This window comes from Corvus cornix, chromosome 10 (genome assembly GCF_000738735.6).
Source record: "Corvus cornix cornix isolate S_Up_H32 chromosome 10, ASM73873v5, whole genome shotgun sequence".
NCBI lineage: Eukaryota > Metazoa > Chordata > Aves > Passeriformes > Corvidae > Corvus > Corvus cornix.
The window spans coordinates 11,961,363-11,976,676 of NC_046340.1; the positions used below are offsets into that span (position 1 = coordinate 11,961,363).

The 15,314-nt window shown below is 56.8% G+C and overlaps 1 protein-coding gene across 3 annotated transcripts in view; it reads left to right on the top strand.

The window, feature by feature from the left end:
- Positions 1 to 2,471: 2,471 nt before the first annotated feature.
- CORO2B (coronin 2B) overlaps positions 2,472 to 15,314 on the top strand; it is a 31,278-nt gene continuing 18,435 nt past the window's right edge. The window contains exons 1-3 of one of the 3 annotated variants that reach the window (XM_039557494.1): positions 2,482 to 2,570; positions 8,477 to 8,554; positions 11,626 to 11,689. In XM_039557494.1, coding sequence (XP_039413428.1) covers positions 11,642 to 11,689 — 48 coding nt within the window. In that variant the 5' untranslated portion in view covers positions 2,482 to 2,570; positions 8,477 to 8,554; positions 11,626 to 11,641. Of the gene's footprint in view, positions 2,571 to 8,476; positions 8,555 to 11,625; positions 11,690 to 15,314 lie in introns of all 3 variants that reach the window. The other 2 variants (XM_039557496.1, XM_039557495.1) reach the window with 2 other exon arrangements.

The following is a 15,314-nucleotide window of genomic DNA, read 5'->3' on the forward strand; positions in this document are numbered from 1 at the left end:
TGAACCCGAGGCACAAAATCCCTGGGATCTGTCACTGCCTTCGTTTGGATCCCAAATGGAATCAAATCCTCCCCAGTCTTCCCAAAGCCGGGCTTCGGGATTGCTGGGCTGTCCTGGTGGAGCCAGAATTTTTTGAGGAATTCCCTCAGGGAAGGGAATTATCCCATGTTTGGCAGGACCAGCAGTGCTGCAAATTCCCCAAAATTCCCCAAAATTCCCACCCCATCCAGAGCTGAGCCCCCAGTATTCCTGCTTTTGGATGAGGGGCTCCCCCAGCTTTCCCCACTCCCAGCCCCTTTCCCAGCATTTCCAGGCTCCTCCTGAGCCGCACTTGGGATTTGGGAGATGCTGGGATTTACCACAGCACGGAAAATCCGGATCCAGCCATCAGCAGCGCCAGATTCTCAGGATCCTCCCAGCTCCAGGCACCTTCCCACAGCTTTCCCATCCCATCCCTACCTTTTCCAGCTCTCCCAGTACAGCTCCCAGTGAGTTTTTCCAAGTTAATTGGGGATAATTGATTCCAGCGGCTCCAGGAGGCTCCGGGCGCTGCCGCTTCCACCTCTGGAATGAGGCAGCCGGCACACGGAGCTCCTCCAAGGCTTTGGAAAAACTGGGATTCTCCTCCTCCGGCTTATCCAGGCCTGGATATTCCCTGTCCTGAGTTCTGCTTCATTCCAGGCATCCTCTCGTTCCACACGGATCCTGCTGATCCAGCCCAGATCCCAGGAAAAGGGTTTTTTTTCAGGAGAAGGTCACAGCTGGGTGGGCCAGGATTTAGAGCTTGGCTGATGTCATTAATTCCCGTTAATTGCATTAACCTTTCCCACATTTTCCAGCCCAGCCCACGTGGTTTATCCTTAAAAACAGTCGATTTTCATGGAATATCTGGGATTTTTATTCCCCTCATTCTCAGATCCATTGACTTTTTACAGGGAAGCTCAACCCTGGAATAAAACTCATCTTCCATCGGGTTCTTGGCTGGATAATCTCCTTAGGAAAAGGAAATCCTTGGTTTCTGGGCAGTGCTTTTCTTCCAGGAAAACTGGGAATGCCTTTGGAAGTGGCTTTGAAAGAAATAAAATTAACTGGGACAACACCTAATCCTGGAGAATTCCAGGCCTGGGCCGTATCCTGGTTTCATTCCCTGGAAACAAGGAGCTCAAAAGTTCTTTTTTCCCCCCTAAATATTTATTCCCTCATCTGCAATCCTGGGAATATTTCAATATGGGAGAAAATTCCTGGATTTGGGGCGTGGAGGTGATGCAGGGATGGGTGCCAGGGGCGCGCCTCAACTGATTTCATTCCTATTAGAATTCCCTAAATTACCTGGAATTGATTTGGAATCGGGGCCACCAGGAGCGGGATTTCCTTGGTGGGGAGATGGGAATCGGGATGCAATTCCCCAGGATTTATTCCCTTGCTGGCAGCTCTTTGGGGCCTGGGTTTTGGGTTGTTTGGGAACACGAGGGGACATCGGCGTCCTAAATGACTCCGAGTGTCCCTTCCAGCTGGGCCTGGAGAACGGAGCTGCCAGCCCTGCCGGCGTCACCGTCGATAATAAAAAACGGGGAAAACATCTCCTTTTCCGTGCGGATGGATCCTTCTGGATGCTGGGCTATACAGGAATATCTGAATATCGGCGGATTAGATCGATTTCTATGGAATATCCGTCCTCCTGGATCGCTGGAAGCGGCCGAGGCCGGCGCTGGGGCGGTGGAAGCGGCGCTGCCGTGGCAGGGGTGGGGTGGGATGGGCTTTAAGGTCCTTCCCAGCTCCGCATTCCAGGATTTTCTGGGAGCTATCGGGACATGTCACGACAGCGGAGAATCATCGCCGGTACCGCGCGTTCCTTTCTGGCGTTGCCGGCGGCAGAGCCGAGCCCTCCCCGCCCGGCCGCGCTGCGGGCCCGGGCTGCAAAGGGTTAAAGCGGCACCGGGACCGAACCGGGGCTCTAAAGGGTTAAAGCGGCACCGGGGCTGGAACCGAACCGGGGCTGCAAAGGGTTAAAGCGGGACCGCGGAGGCGGCACCGAACCGGGGCTCGCAAAGGGTTAAAGCGGCACCGGGGCTGGAACCGAACCGGGGCTCGCAAAGGGTTTAAAGCGGCACCGGGGCTGGAACCGAACCGGGGCTCGCAAAGGGTTAAAGCGGCACCGGGGCTGGAACCGAACCGGGGCTCGCAAAGGGTTAAAGCGGCACCGGGGGAGCGGCCCGGGGCTCGCAAAGGGTTAAGGCCGCGGGCCGGGCCGGGCCGGGCCCCCCCGCGCGGGGCCGCTCCCCGGGGGCGGTGCGGGGCTGACATCACGGCCCCGCCGCGCCGAGCACCGGCCGAGCTGCGGGCAGCGCTCCCCGCTCGGCAGCGGGCACAGCCCGGCCTCCTCCTCCCTCTCCTCCGCCTCCTCCTCCTCCTCCTTCTCCTCCTCCTCTTCTGCTTCTCCTTCTCCTCCTTCTCCTTCTCCTCCTTCTCCTTCTCCTCCTTCTCCTTCTCCTCCTTCTCCTTCTCCTTCTTTTCCGCTGCTCCGGTTCCAGCCCGCCCGCCGCCGCGCCAGCCGCATGACTGTCCCCAAGGTAAGGACCTGCCCTCCGCCGCCGCCGCCCCCACCCGGCCGCAGGTGCCGCGCAGCCCGGCCCGCCCCAGCCCTTCCCCGCTCCCGGCCGAGCCTCTCCCGCTTTTCCTCTCCCCGATTCCCGGGATTTGCTCGTGGCCGAGCCCCTCCCGCGGCCGCGGCCGCTCCGGCCCCGCAGCTCTGCTGCAGTTTTAACCCTTGGAGGGGGCGGCGGCGCGGGGGGAGCACCCGGGGGGGGAGTGGAGACCCCCTGACCCCAGATCGAGCGGCGCTGGGACCCCGAACCGCGCATCCCCCGAACCGCGCATCCCCCGGACCGCGCATCCCCCGAACCGCGCATCCCCCGGACCGCGCATCCCCGGACCGCGCATCTCCCGGACCGCGCATCTCCCGAACCGCGCATCCCCCGGACCGCGCATCTCCCGGACCGCGCATCCCCCAAATCCCTCATCCCCCAAATCCCTCATCCCCCGGACCGCGCATCCCCCGGACCGCGCATCTCCCGAACCGCGCATCCCCCAAATCCATCATCCCCCGAACCGCGCATCCCCCGGACCGAGCATCCCCCAAATCCCTCCTCCCCCGAACCGCGCATCTCCCGGGACCCCTCCCTGAGTCGCTTTCCAGCTTCCCGGACCTCCACAGGTGGCTGGAATGGCTTGGAAAACCTCGGGAATGGCGCTGGGGAGATTTGGGATTAAGGAGCCGAACGGGGGGAGCTCGGTGGGAGGGGGCGCGGGGGGTGCGGAGCCCCCAAATCCATCCGGGAGCATTCCCGGCACGGCTCTCCCGGATTCCTGTGGAGCAGGGAAGGTTGGGAAAAGGAAACCTGGGAAAAGCCTGGGTGGGGTCACCAACCTTTGGGATCGCTGGGGGTTGGGAACAGGGATAAGGAGCCGGTGGAATCTGGAAAGGGAAGATGCCTGTTCCAGTGCTCTTCCCATCCCGCGATCCCTCGGAGCTGATCCCGCTCTCCCATCCCACGGCCGAGGTTGTGCCCCTGGAGCCATCCAGAGGCTCCGGATCCTGCTGGATTTGGTGACGTGGAGCAAAGGGGGCGATTCCAGACCCTGGAGCTGTGGGATTTGGGAGCAGAGAGCTCCAAGCCTGGGCCAATTCCAGACTGGGAATCCATGGGATTTGGGAGCAGAGAGCTCCAAGCCTGTCCTATCCCGAGGGTGTGGCATAGCCACGGCTCTGGGGGTCACCAGACATTCCAGGGAAGCAGCCTTGGGAAAGGTCATGGAGCAGGGAAGGGTCTGGAATGGCCTCAGTGGGATCTGGGAATGATGATCCCGGGAAGCCCTGGGATGTGACAGGGATTGGGAATAAGACTGGCTTGGGGCACTCGGAGTGGGAGCCAACGGGACTGGAGCTGATCCATCTCCAGATCCTGGAATGGGATGTGGGAATGTCCAGATAACCCCATGCTGGTGGCTCCCAGGGAAATCAGGGAGAATCCCTCTTTTCCCCATCTTTTTCCTTAAGGAAAAACTTGTGGGATGTGACCAGCACTGCCTTGGGGGTTGGGTATTCCCAGAATTCCCAATCTGTGCCAGCATCCTGGGAAAAGTGTGTTCCCAGCAATTCCGGAGAGGGATGGATGAGCAGGCCGGGATTGGGGTTATAAAAAACTGCAATTGGGATGAAATATTCCCAAATTCTCAGATATGCAGGGGCGTGGTTGGAAGCCAGGCTGGGAATTTGTAGCTCTCATTCCCAGGGTCTTTTTTGGAGCAGGAATGGATTTATCCAGGAAAAAGGCCCCAGGGAAAGCCCCTGCAGCAGGATGGGAATTCCCGGTTGATTTTCAGGGAAATCAAACGGAAAAGTTTTCCATCCTCTGTCCCAAAATTCCCTTGGTTAGATCCAAGCTCTCCCTCTGGATCTGATCTCCTGCAACCTGGATTGATGAAATCCAAAGAAATTCCAAGTGCAGATTCCTGACCTGGCACAGCATCGATTCCAGGGCTTTTCCAGGCAAAACTGGGACACGGATCCCAGTGCCCCGACATTCCCAGGATGTGGAGAGGGCAAAGGGAAGCGGCACAAGGAGCTGGGGGAGAGGAGAGGCTTTTCCGGGAAGTGTTTGCCTCTCGGGAGTTTCTCAGGAAAAGCTGCTCCAAAGCTGTTGGAATGGTGGGATTTGGGGATGGGAATTGTTCCCACAGCCAGGCAGGAAAAGGGGGAGCCCCAGGGAATTCCGGGATCCGCATCCTGCCCCAGCTCCTGGCCTTATCCGGGACAGGCATTTGGGATTCTCCTCCCACGCTGGGGCCGCTTCCCAGGCAGAGCTGCAAATCATGGATAGGCTTTTCCAAACGTTGTAAATATTCCCGAGCAATTCATCCTTGGAGGAAAATCCAGCTGAAAATCGGGAGCAGGGAACGAAAGCCAGGCAAAAGCATCCCGAGGCATCGGAGAGGGAGCACAGAAAGCTTTTCCCGGGATGTGGGGGCTGGGAAAAGCCTTGGAGGGGGGCTGGAATATCTGCTGGATCCATCCCTGTCCCAATCCACCCCCTCCCTTCCCACGGGAAGGAGCAGCCGGAGCCGCGGCTCGGCCCAGATCCCGCTCCTGGGGGAGTTTGGGAGCAGGGAATTAAAAATAGGATGGAGCTGGATCCATGGGAATGCTGGGAGAGCCCACGCCTCACCCAGAATTCTGGGGTGGACCCTGGGATCTGCTCCCAAATTCTGGGATGGATCCTGGGATCTGCTCCCCCAAAATGCTGCAGTGAGCTCTGGGAGCTGCCCGAATTCCCTGGAATCATGGCATGGATACCACGGCATGGCCACTCCAGCTTTTTTTCCCAGGGAAGATCTGTAGGAATCTGGGATAATTCATCCCTGCTGTGGAGTCCAGTTTGGTCTCTGTGCTTTGGGAAGGGAAACCATCCCAAATTTTGAGAATTCCTCCATGGAATTATCCCGGATAACTCTGCCGTGCCCCGGGAAGCAGCAGGAGCGGGAAGCTGATGGAAGCAGGATTTCAGGGAGAAGGGATGAGTCAGGATGGGGAACGGAAAGAGGGGAAAGAGATTCCTTTTGCCATGAAAATGGTACCGGGATTGTTGGGAATGTCCAAGTGGGAATGTCCAATGGGAATATCCAAGTGGGAATGTCTAAGTGGGAATTCTGTGGTCAGAGAGGGACCGGAGAATTCAACCTTGGGTTGGGGCAGGAGCCATTGGTTCTCCCAACTTCTATTCCAAAGGCTGCTCCCAAATCCCAGACTAAATCAGTGGGATCTGGGGCTGCAGGAATTTTGGGAAGGGGGCTTTGAAATGAGTGGAATTTTTCCCGAAAAACGCTGTTGAAAGGAGGATTCCATGTGGGAATGATCCCACGGCTCCTCTGGCTTTAACTGGCAAAATCATGGAGCCGAAGGAACGGGAACGGCTCATCCTGGGAGCAGCAAGGAAACGGAGCCAACCCCAAATTCCAGAGAGGAAATTCCGACTATTCCCTGTTGGGATCAAACCAGTGCTGCCCTAAGGAAGTTCTCCACGGCTGGGAGGTCAGAACGCCGGGATATTCCCGGTGGGAAGTCCCGGTGTCCTCTGCCGCCTTGGAAGGGCAGATTTAGTGGCCGCAGCAAATGCTGATCCATGGAAAAGCTGAGACCGGATCAATCCGTGGGAAGCTCGATGGAATCGCGGTGGTAGCAGGGAATTGGGAATTGGAGAACATGGATTGATTTCCTGGGAATGCAGGGGGAAAGCTTTTCCGGGGGGATGCTAAAAATGGATTTGATGGAGCAGCCTGGCCTTGAGAATTCCAGGTATCCAAAGGGGCTCCAGGAGAGCTGGAGAGGGATGTGGGATAAGGGATGGAGGGATGGGAGCCAGGGAATGGCTTCCCACTGGGAAAGGGGAGATTTAGATGGATATTGGGAAGGAATTCCTGGCTGGGCTGGAATTCCCAGAGAAGCTGTGGCTGCCCCTGGATCCCTGGCAGTGTCCAAGGCCAGGCTGGAGCAACCTGGGATAGTGATGGAGAGAATCCATGGAAAGTGGGAAGTGGGAATTTCCTGCCTCATTATCCCTTCCCTTCCCTTCCCTTCCCTTCCCTTCCCTTCCCTTCCCTTCCCTTCCCTTCCCTTCCCTTCCCTTCCCTTCCCTTCCCTTCCCTTCCCTTCCCTTCCCTTCCCTTCCCTTCCCTTCCCTTCCCTTCCCTTCCCTTCCCTTCCCTTCCCTTCCCTTCCCTTCCCTTCCCTTCCCTCATTCCCAAATTGTCCATAAAGCCTGGGGTCACCAATCTTTGGGATCGCTGAGGGTTGGAAATGGGGCTGTGGAGCCATTGGAGCCTGGAAAGGGAAGATCCCTGTTCCAAGGAATATTCCTCTCATCCAAGGCAACTCCGGCCCTCAGCTTTTTAATGAGTTTTAATTGGGATTCCGTGGAATTAATTGGCATTCAATGGAATTAATTGGGGTCGTTAATGGGGCCTGGCGGGATCTGTAACTCACACCCGGCCGGGCAGGCCCATTCATTCCCACCCCCCCTTCCCGCTCCTTTCCATGGAATTTTATCCAATGATGAATAGTCCCATTCATCCCGCAGCTCTGAGGAGCCCAATCCCGGATTCCTATCTCCCGAGTCATTCCTTAAATCTGGCAGCGGAGGGGAGGGGGGGAAAGCTCCGGATGGAGGCAGCTGCTCTGGTGCCCCCCAAATCCACAGATCCCAGAGTTCCCGGAGCCGTGCCAAGCGCCGCTCCCAGAAATCCCGCGCTCCTTTGTTCATGGCAGAGCCGCTGGCAAAGGCTGCGGATCTCCGGCTGGAATGGGGCCGGGAGCCTCCGGCAGCGCCGGGAAAAGCTCCGGGAGTGGAACTCCTGGAAGAGGCTGTGCCAGGGAAGGGCTGGAAGCGGGCAAGGTGTTGTTGGAGCGGAAAAATCGGGATAAATCGGGATAAATAGGGATCAACCCTCAGGATCTGAGCCCAGATTGGGGCGTGGCCGCAGGAAATGCGGTTTGATGGGAAATGTGGGAATTCTGGGAATGGTACCAGCCCCATCCCTGCATCCATGAGGTTTTCCAGATGGTTGCTCCAAGCTCACCTAAAAGTCAAGGAATTTCAGGATCGGGAATTTCAGGAGCTGTGCCTGCCCTCCCTACGGATATGGAATCATTCCCATGGATGAGCCCCTGGCTCGGTCGCGCTCATTCCGGTGGGAAAAGCGACTTTTCCCCCTCTCTGACTTCCCGAAAACCCCCTCAAGTTGGGAGAAAGCCTGGAATATTCGTTCCCCTCAAGGAAATGTAATTCCACGCAGCTCAGCCCCATCCCGACGGGATTCCCACCTGGAATTTCCCCTCTGGGAATGGTGGTTTCTCCCAGCAGCACCTGCCGTGCAAATCCCAGCAAACTGGGCCTTCTGGAAAAATCCTCCTGTCCCAAAATGTTGGGAAGAGCCACACTCCAGCAAAATTCCCGGGAAGCTGCTGGGGACCGGGGTGGGGACAGGGACAGGGATCGTTGTCATGGAATTAATTCCGGTTGGATTTGGGAATGGGAATGGCCCCAAAGGCTGAGCCACATCCCTGGAATGTCCAAGAAAAGCTTGGATGGGGCTCGGAGCAGCCTGGGAGAGTGGGAAGTGTCCCTGCCCATGGAATGGGAAGGGATTTAAGGTCCCTTCCCACCCAAAGCATTCCAGGATTCCAGAATTCCACGGTTTCCATGGATGCCGGTTGGTAAACCTGAACCATTGGGATGCCGGATGTGGATCCTTGTGGAGCCCAGCCCCTGGAATTCCGCTGGGGGCTGGAGTGAATCCCAACATCCTCTGGGTCATGATCCCTGTTCCCCGGTTTTGGTGACTCCGCAGTTCGGGATCGATCCCGGTTGGAAATCGGGACAGGCGGCAGCTCCCGTATCCAAAGGGTTTCCCTCTTTTCCAGGCTCCTGGAGCAGCTCCGATTCCCTGAGCTCCGTGTCCATCCCGGGGGATCCGGAGGCGCCGGAGCAGAGCAGGGCAGGTGAGGATTCCGAGGGACCCGGAGAGGGATGGGAACATTCCCGGGATGCGCTGCCGTGCCCAGGGTGGGAATCTCCCACCCGCAGCCTCTCCCATCCCGAATGTCTCTGCTGGGAGCTGGGAATGCGCTCCTGTGGCTGGAGGAGCGTTTTTGGTCCGTGCCTTTCCTCCCCGAATTTGACCCGTTATCCCAAAGAATCCCTGTGGATCAAATCCAGGGAACGCTCGGGAATGAGGGGGAAAGGAACGAATTACAGAAATGACCCAAAAGGCCTGGAAAACTTGATCAGGGATGAGCATTCCATGGCGGCTCATCCGAAGGGATCCCAGCTCCCGGTGGGATCACCCCGACCTCTGGAAAAGGGAATCGCTTGGGCCGCTCTGGTGTGAAGAGCGGAGAGCCCCGATTCCAGAGACATCCAAGGAAAACCTGGGAAAAAAGCGGCATTGGAGGCACATCCCGGGGCAGGGGAGGGACATCGCCGCCGCTGCTCCGGCAGCTCCTGGCTTTGCGTTGGAATAACAAGGAAAACAAGGATAACAGCAAGGAAAACAAGGAAAACAAGGAAAACAAGGAAAACAAGGAAAACAAGGAAAACAAGGCTCCCTTGCCTTTCTCCGGAGGGTTCCGCTCATCCCGGGAGCCGGAGCACAAGGAAAGGCTTGTCCAGGCTCGGATTCCCGAGGGTTGGGAAGGGGGGGTCGGTGCCTCCCGCATCCCGAGCCGGCCATCCCGTGACCTTCAGGCTCCTCCGGCGCTTCCCGGGAAACGGGAATGTGCAGCCTGGAATATTGACCGGATCCTGTTTGTTTTCCTTGCTCTTTTATTTCTGGATTTGGCCTTTCTTGTTCCGTCGCTTCTGCTGGAAAAGTTTCATCCCCAGCCGGGAGAAAGTTCCCGAGAAAAATCCTTGCGGTTTGGAAGGAGGCGGGATGGGAACGGAGCCGCCGGAGCTTCCTGTGGGATGCGGCACCGCGGGGTGCTCGTTGCCAGGAAGAGTTGGAATTTCGGAGGTGGAAAGGGAGAGCTGCTCCCTGGAGCGCTGGGCCCTGCTCTGGAAAAATCCCGGGATAAATAAACTCCCCTGGTTCATGTCCCGTGCAAAGCTGGGGCTTGGGAAGGGATTTTTCCCAGATTATCCCAGTGTTTCTGCTCCCGGTGGAGTTTTCCTGCAATTTTTTGATCCTCTCCCACCCAGCATCTCCTGAAGGAATTTTTTCTCCATGGGATTCGTTTTCCCTGACAATTCCATCCCTTGAATTCCCGCTTTAACGTGGCTTTTCCCGCTTTTTCTGATCGAAAAGCTGACTTTGGGAAAGGTCGGATTGATGGGATCTTCCCACAGGAGGCTTTTCCTTGGGATAGACCCGCCCTGCTTATCCTGCTCCGAACTGCTGGAAAATCCCGGCTGGAAAATCCCGTCGGATCCAAGGATCTGTCATGGGATGTGAAATCATTCCCACGGATGAGCCCCTGGCTCGGTTCCGCTCATTCCAATGGGAAAAGCGACTTTTCCGCCTCTCTGAATTCCCTAAAACCCCCTCGAGTTGGGAAAGAGCCTGGAATGGTCTTTTTCCTCAAGGAAATGCAATTCCAAGGAGCTGGAGGAGGGAAAATCCCGGGGGTGGTGCCCCGGGGCAGCTCCGGGGGCCGGGAATTCTTTGTGCTCCATCCAGAGCTTCCCGGGGTGGGAAGGACTCAGCAAACAGAGTGGGAGGAAAACTGGGCTCCTTTCCGGAATTTCTTCCAGAGGGGGAATTTTGGGATTGTTCCCGGCACGTGGGGTCTGGGAAAGCTTGGATTTCCTCCTCCAGGAGTTTTCCTGGAGGGAAAAGGATCCAAACTCGGCTCCCTGAGGGTGCCAGGGATGATTTCTGCCCCTTTCCAAGCATTCCATGATATCCGTGGGAATTCGGGAAGCAGCTCCATGGATGGGGAGGGATGAGGATTCCTGGGAAGAGCTCAGCTCCGTCCGCCCTCACTTGGAGCTTTTTTCCAAGGTTTGGGGAGAGGAGAGGCCATTCCCAGGATTTCTAGGAAATGGAAATCCTTGGAAAGTCCAACTTCAGGGAAATCCCAGGCAATTCCAGGCTGGGAGAACCTCTGGGAATGTTCATCCGGCTTTGTGTTCATGGAATGAATCCCGAATATTTGGGCAGCCAATCTCCCGCTCTTTCCAAGCTGGAAAAACATGGATATCTCCTCCCTCTTCTTGTCCATACGGAAAAGTGGCTTTTCCCAAACCCCATCCATCCATTCCCAAACCCCATCCATCCATTCCCAAACCCCATCCATCCATTCCCGCTGTCCCAGGCTGCTCTGAGCCGCCCTTGGACATTCCAGGGATCCAGGGGCAGCCACAGCTGCTCCGGGAATTCCAGCCCAGCCCCTCCCCACCCTCCCAGTCAGGAATCCCTTCCCGATGTCCCTGCTAAGGGAGCAGCTCGGCAGGAACCGGGATTGCTGGGATAACCAGAAAATCCCGGAATGCTTCGGGCTGGCATCTCCAAGCCGATCCCATTCCATGGGCAGGGACATTCCCGCTGTCCCGGGCTGCTCCGAATCCAAGTGAGGGAAACTCTTCCAGCTGCCCCCTCCCTGAATCCCAACCGAACCCAGACGGATTTGAAGGAATAACGAGGCCGGAGATGTCCCACGTCCCACATTCCATGGATTCCATGGATTCCGTCGCCATCCCAGGCTGCTCCAAGCCCCGTCCAACCTCACCTGGAACGTTCCAGGGATCCAGGGGCAGCCGCAGCTGCTCTGGGAATTCCAGCCCAGCCCCTCCCCCGCTTTCCTAGGGAGCAATTCCTTCCCAATATCCCATAATCCCACCTTTTCTTACCACAAATCCATGATTTTTATGGAATTACCTCGTCCTCTTGAAGAGCTTGAGCTGCCGCGTGGAATTATCCCAACCCTGGGAGGAGCAGACGGGCTCGGAGCCACCAAAAATTCCCTGCTGGGGGTCGGACCGCGGCTCTCGGGAACAGCAGGAAGGGAGCGGGGGTTTTCCCTGGAATTCCCGGGATTGTGAATGGAATGTTTTCCTTTCCCTCTCTGCACAGAGCTCTGGGCGAGTCCATGAGGGACCTGCACAAGTCTGAGGTGCTCGGGAGCAAGCGCGGCCTGGTGAGTGTCCCGAGCTGGGAATTCCCACACAGCCGGGACTAAATCCATGGAAAACACATCCCGAGCCAGCCCAGAGCCCCCGGCAGGGGCCGGCTCCGCTCTGGAGATCCCTCGGAACGAAGGGAATTCGCGTCATTCCCACCGCTCATCCCGCGCTGCTTTGGGCTGGCCATCGGGGGGGCGAGGTGTCCATCCCGTGGCGAGGTTGGATCGGGAATTCTGGCCCCGTGGTGGGGATGGATCGGGAATTCCAGCGCCACAGTGAGGCTGGATTGGGAATTCCAGCCCCGCAGTGAGGTTGGATTGGGAATTCCAGCCCCACAGTGAGGTTGGATTGGGAATTCCGGCCCCACGGTGAGGTTGGATTGGGAATTCCAGCCTGTGGTGAGGATGGATCAGGAATTCCGGCCCCGTGGTGAGGTTGGATTGGGAATTCCTGCCTGTGGTGAGGATGGATTGGGAATTCCAACCCCATGGCCAGGCTGGATCAGGAATTCCAGCTCTGCAGTGAAGTTGGATTGGGAATTCCAGTCTGTGGTGAGGTTGGATTGGGAATTCCGGTCTGTGGTGAGGTTGGATCCGGAATTCCAGCCCTGCAGCCAGGCTGGATTGGGAATTCCAGCCCTGCAGTGAGGTTGGATTGGGAATTCCGTCCCCGCAGTGTGGTTGGATTGGGAATTCCAGCCTGTGGTGAGGATGGATCGGGAATTCTGGCCCCATGGTGAGGTTGGATTGGGAATTCTGGTCTGTGGTGAGGTTGGATCCGGAATTCCAGCCCTGCGGCCAGGCTGGATTGGGAATTCCAGCCCTGCAGTGAGGTTGGATTGGGAGTTCCGGCCCTCCAGCCAGGCTGGACTGGGAATTCCAGCCCCACGGTGAGGATGGATTGGGAATTCCAGCCTGTGGTGAGGATGGATCAGGAATTCTGGCCCCACGGTGAGATTGGATTGGGAATTCTGGTCTGTGGTGAGGTTTCCAGCCCTGTGGTGAGGTTGGATTGGGAATTCCAGCCTATGGTGAGGATGGATCGGGAATTCCAGTCTGTGGTGAGGTTGGGTCTGGAATTCCAACCCCATGGTGAGGTTGGATTGGGAATTCCAGCCCGAAGTGAGGATGGATTGGGAATTCCAGCCCCGCAGTGAGGTTGGATTGGGAATTCCAGCCTGTGGTGAGGATGGATCGGGAATTCCAGCCTGTGGTGAGGATGGATCGGGAATTCTGGCCCCATGGTGAGGTTGGATTGGGAATTCTGGTCTGTGGTGAGGTTGGATCCAGAATTCCAGCCTGTGGTGAGGATGGATTGGGAATTCTGGCCCCATGGTGAGGTTGGATTGGGAATTCTGGTCTGTGGTGAGGTTGGATCTGGAATTCCAGCCCCACGGTGAGGATGGATTGGGAATTCCGGCCCGCGGTGAGGATGGATTGGGAATTCCAGCCTGTGGTGAGGTTGGATCAGGAATTCCGCCCCTCTGGCCAGGCTGGATCAGGAATTCCAACCTGTGGTGAGGATGGATCGGGAATTCTGGCCCCGCAGTGAGGTTGGATTGGGAATTCCGGCCCCGCTGCCAGGCTGGATCAGGAATTCCAGCCACCTCCCGCTCCTGAGTTCTCCCCTCCCAATGGGAAGGATCCCTGCACTGGGATGCGGCTGCGGCTTTGCCGTCGCGTTCTGAGCCTTCCCAGCTGGATTTCGGCTCTGGATCTCAATCCCAAACCATCTCCTGCCTCCAGCTGGGCGGGATCTGGGATCAGCCCAAATCCATTCCCAAATGGACCAAATTCTCTGGGATTTGTTCCTTGAGGCTCCCAAATCCCCCAGTCCTGATGCTCCCAAGGTGCAGATTCCCTGCAGAATCCACCGGGAATTTGGGATCACGGCTCCATCCCGGGAATCCCCCCAGGAATGTGGCCCGGCAGCGAGGCTGGGAGGGATTTTTCCCTCCAAAAAATCCTAAATTTCATATTTGTTCCCTGTTTTCTGTACCAGGGAACCGCGGGATCTCCGTGGGCTGGGATTGGGCAGCTCCAGCTCCTTCCCAGCGATTCCAGACCCTTGATTTTCCTCTGGAAAAGCGGCTCCTGTTTGTGCCCAGTTCACGAGCGATTGATGCTGGGAATGTCAAACTCCGGCGTTCCTGACCTTTCCCATGGAAAAGAACTTCCAGAGGCTCCCAGGGATGCGCAGAATCCCCACGGGGCTGCAATTGGCTTGGATTTGGCATTTCTCCCTCCAAAACTCAGCCTTGATTTGATCCGGAAAATCCCAGGCAGGGAATCCTTGTCGCAAGCTCGGAGGGAGGCAGGAAAATCGGGAATAATGGGATTTTGGAAAGCCTCAAAGCCCCCTCCTGAAAAGCCTGGAATTTTCAGCGTTGGATTTCCTTTTCCCAACGTGGTTTTCCAGGCAAATCCCTCTTTTTTTGTTTCCCGCCACTCAAGCGAATCCACGGAACAGCCAATCCCGAGGAAGGAGCCCTTTTTTCCCATGAAAAATCCATGGCAGATGGGATTTTTCCAAAAAGCGGGAAGGGCCCAATTCCAAGGGAAAAAAAACACCAAAAAGATTGAGGGGCGGGAATTCTTCCTCCCAGAAATTCCAGGTTTTTTTTTGTTCTCCGCGAGCTCCAACGCTCGGGGCGGATTAACGGGAGCTATATTTAGGATATCCAGGTTTTTTCGGGATTAGGGCCGGGGCTCTGCCGTGTCCGGAGCTCCTTTCCCGAGCTTTCCCTTGCTCCCGCTGTTTCCAAGACTCCCGAGGGATGAAAGGATCCTTTGAAAAGCCAAACCCGCGGAGCCAAGAGCCGCTCCCGGGAAAGGCCGCGGCTGCCAGGAAAGCAGGAAAGCGTCCAAGCACGGCCGGGGGCTGCTCCTGGGATCTCTTCCCGGTTTTCCAGCATGGCTGTTCCCAAGGAATGAGGGCAGAGCTTCTGGGGGTCCTTCTCCTGGTTTTCCAGGCAGGGACATTCCCAAGGAATGAGGACAGAGCTGCTGGGGGTCCTTTCCCAGTTTTCGGGGCAGGAATATTCCCAAGGAATGAGGGCAGAGCTGCTGGAATTTTGCTTTTCCCAGTTTTCTAGGCATTGCTGTTCCCAGGGAATGAGGGCAGAGCTGCCGGAATTTTGCTTTTCCCGGTTTTCCAGGCATTGCTGTTCCCAGGGAATGAGGGCAGAGCTGCTGGAATTTTGCTTTTCCTGGTTTTCCAGGAATTGCTGTTCCCAGGGAATGAGGGCAGAGCTGCTGGAATTTTGCTTTTCCCGGTTTTCCAGGAATTGCTGTTCCCAGGGAATGAGGGCAGAGCTGGCAGTTTGCTCCGGAGCCCCGGATTCCCTCCCCCCATTCCTGTTATCCGTGTCTTTGTTCCCGAGTAACGGATGCTCAGAGAGAGGAAAAAAATCGGGATAAAAACCGAGAGGTTCTGAGGCAACAAAATTCGGGAACAATTGGGTCAAATCATTGGGAAAGACCAAGGAAAGCGGGAAAAATATCCCAGGGGTTTGGAATGCTGCCGAGTTGCTGGAAGGCAGTGGAAAGAGAGTTTAAATTCCAGCGGAAAATGGGGAATTCCATGTTTTCCTGAGGTTTTGGGAAGGGTTTTGTCCCCTTGGCCGGGTCACATCCAAAG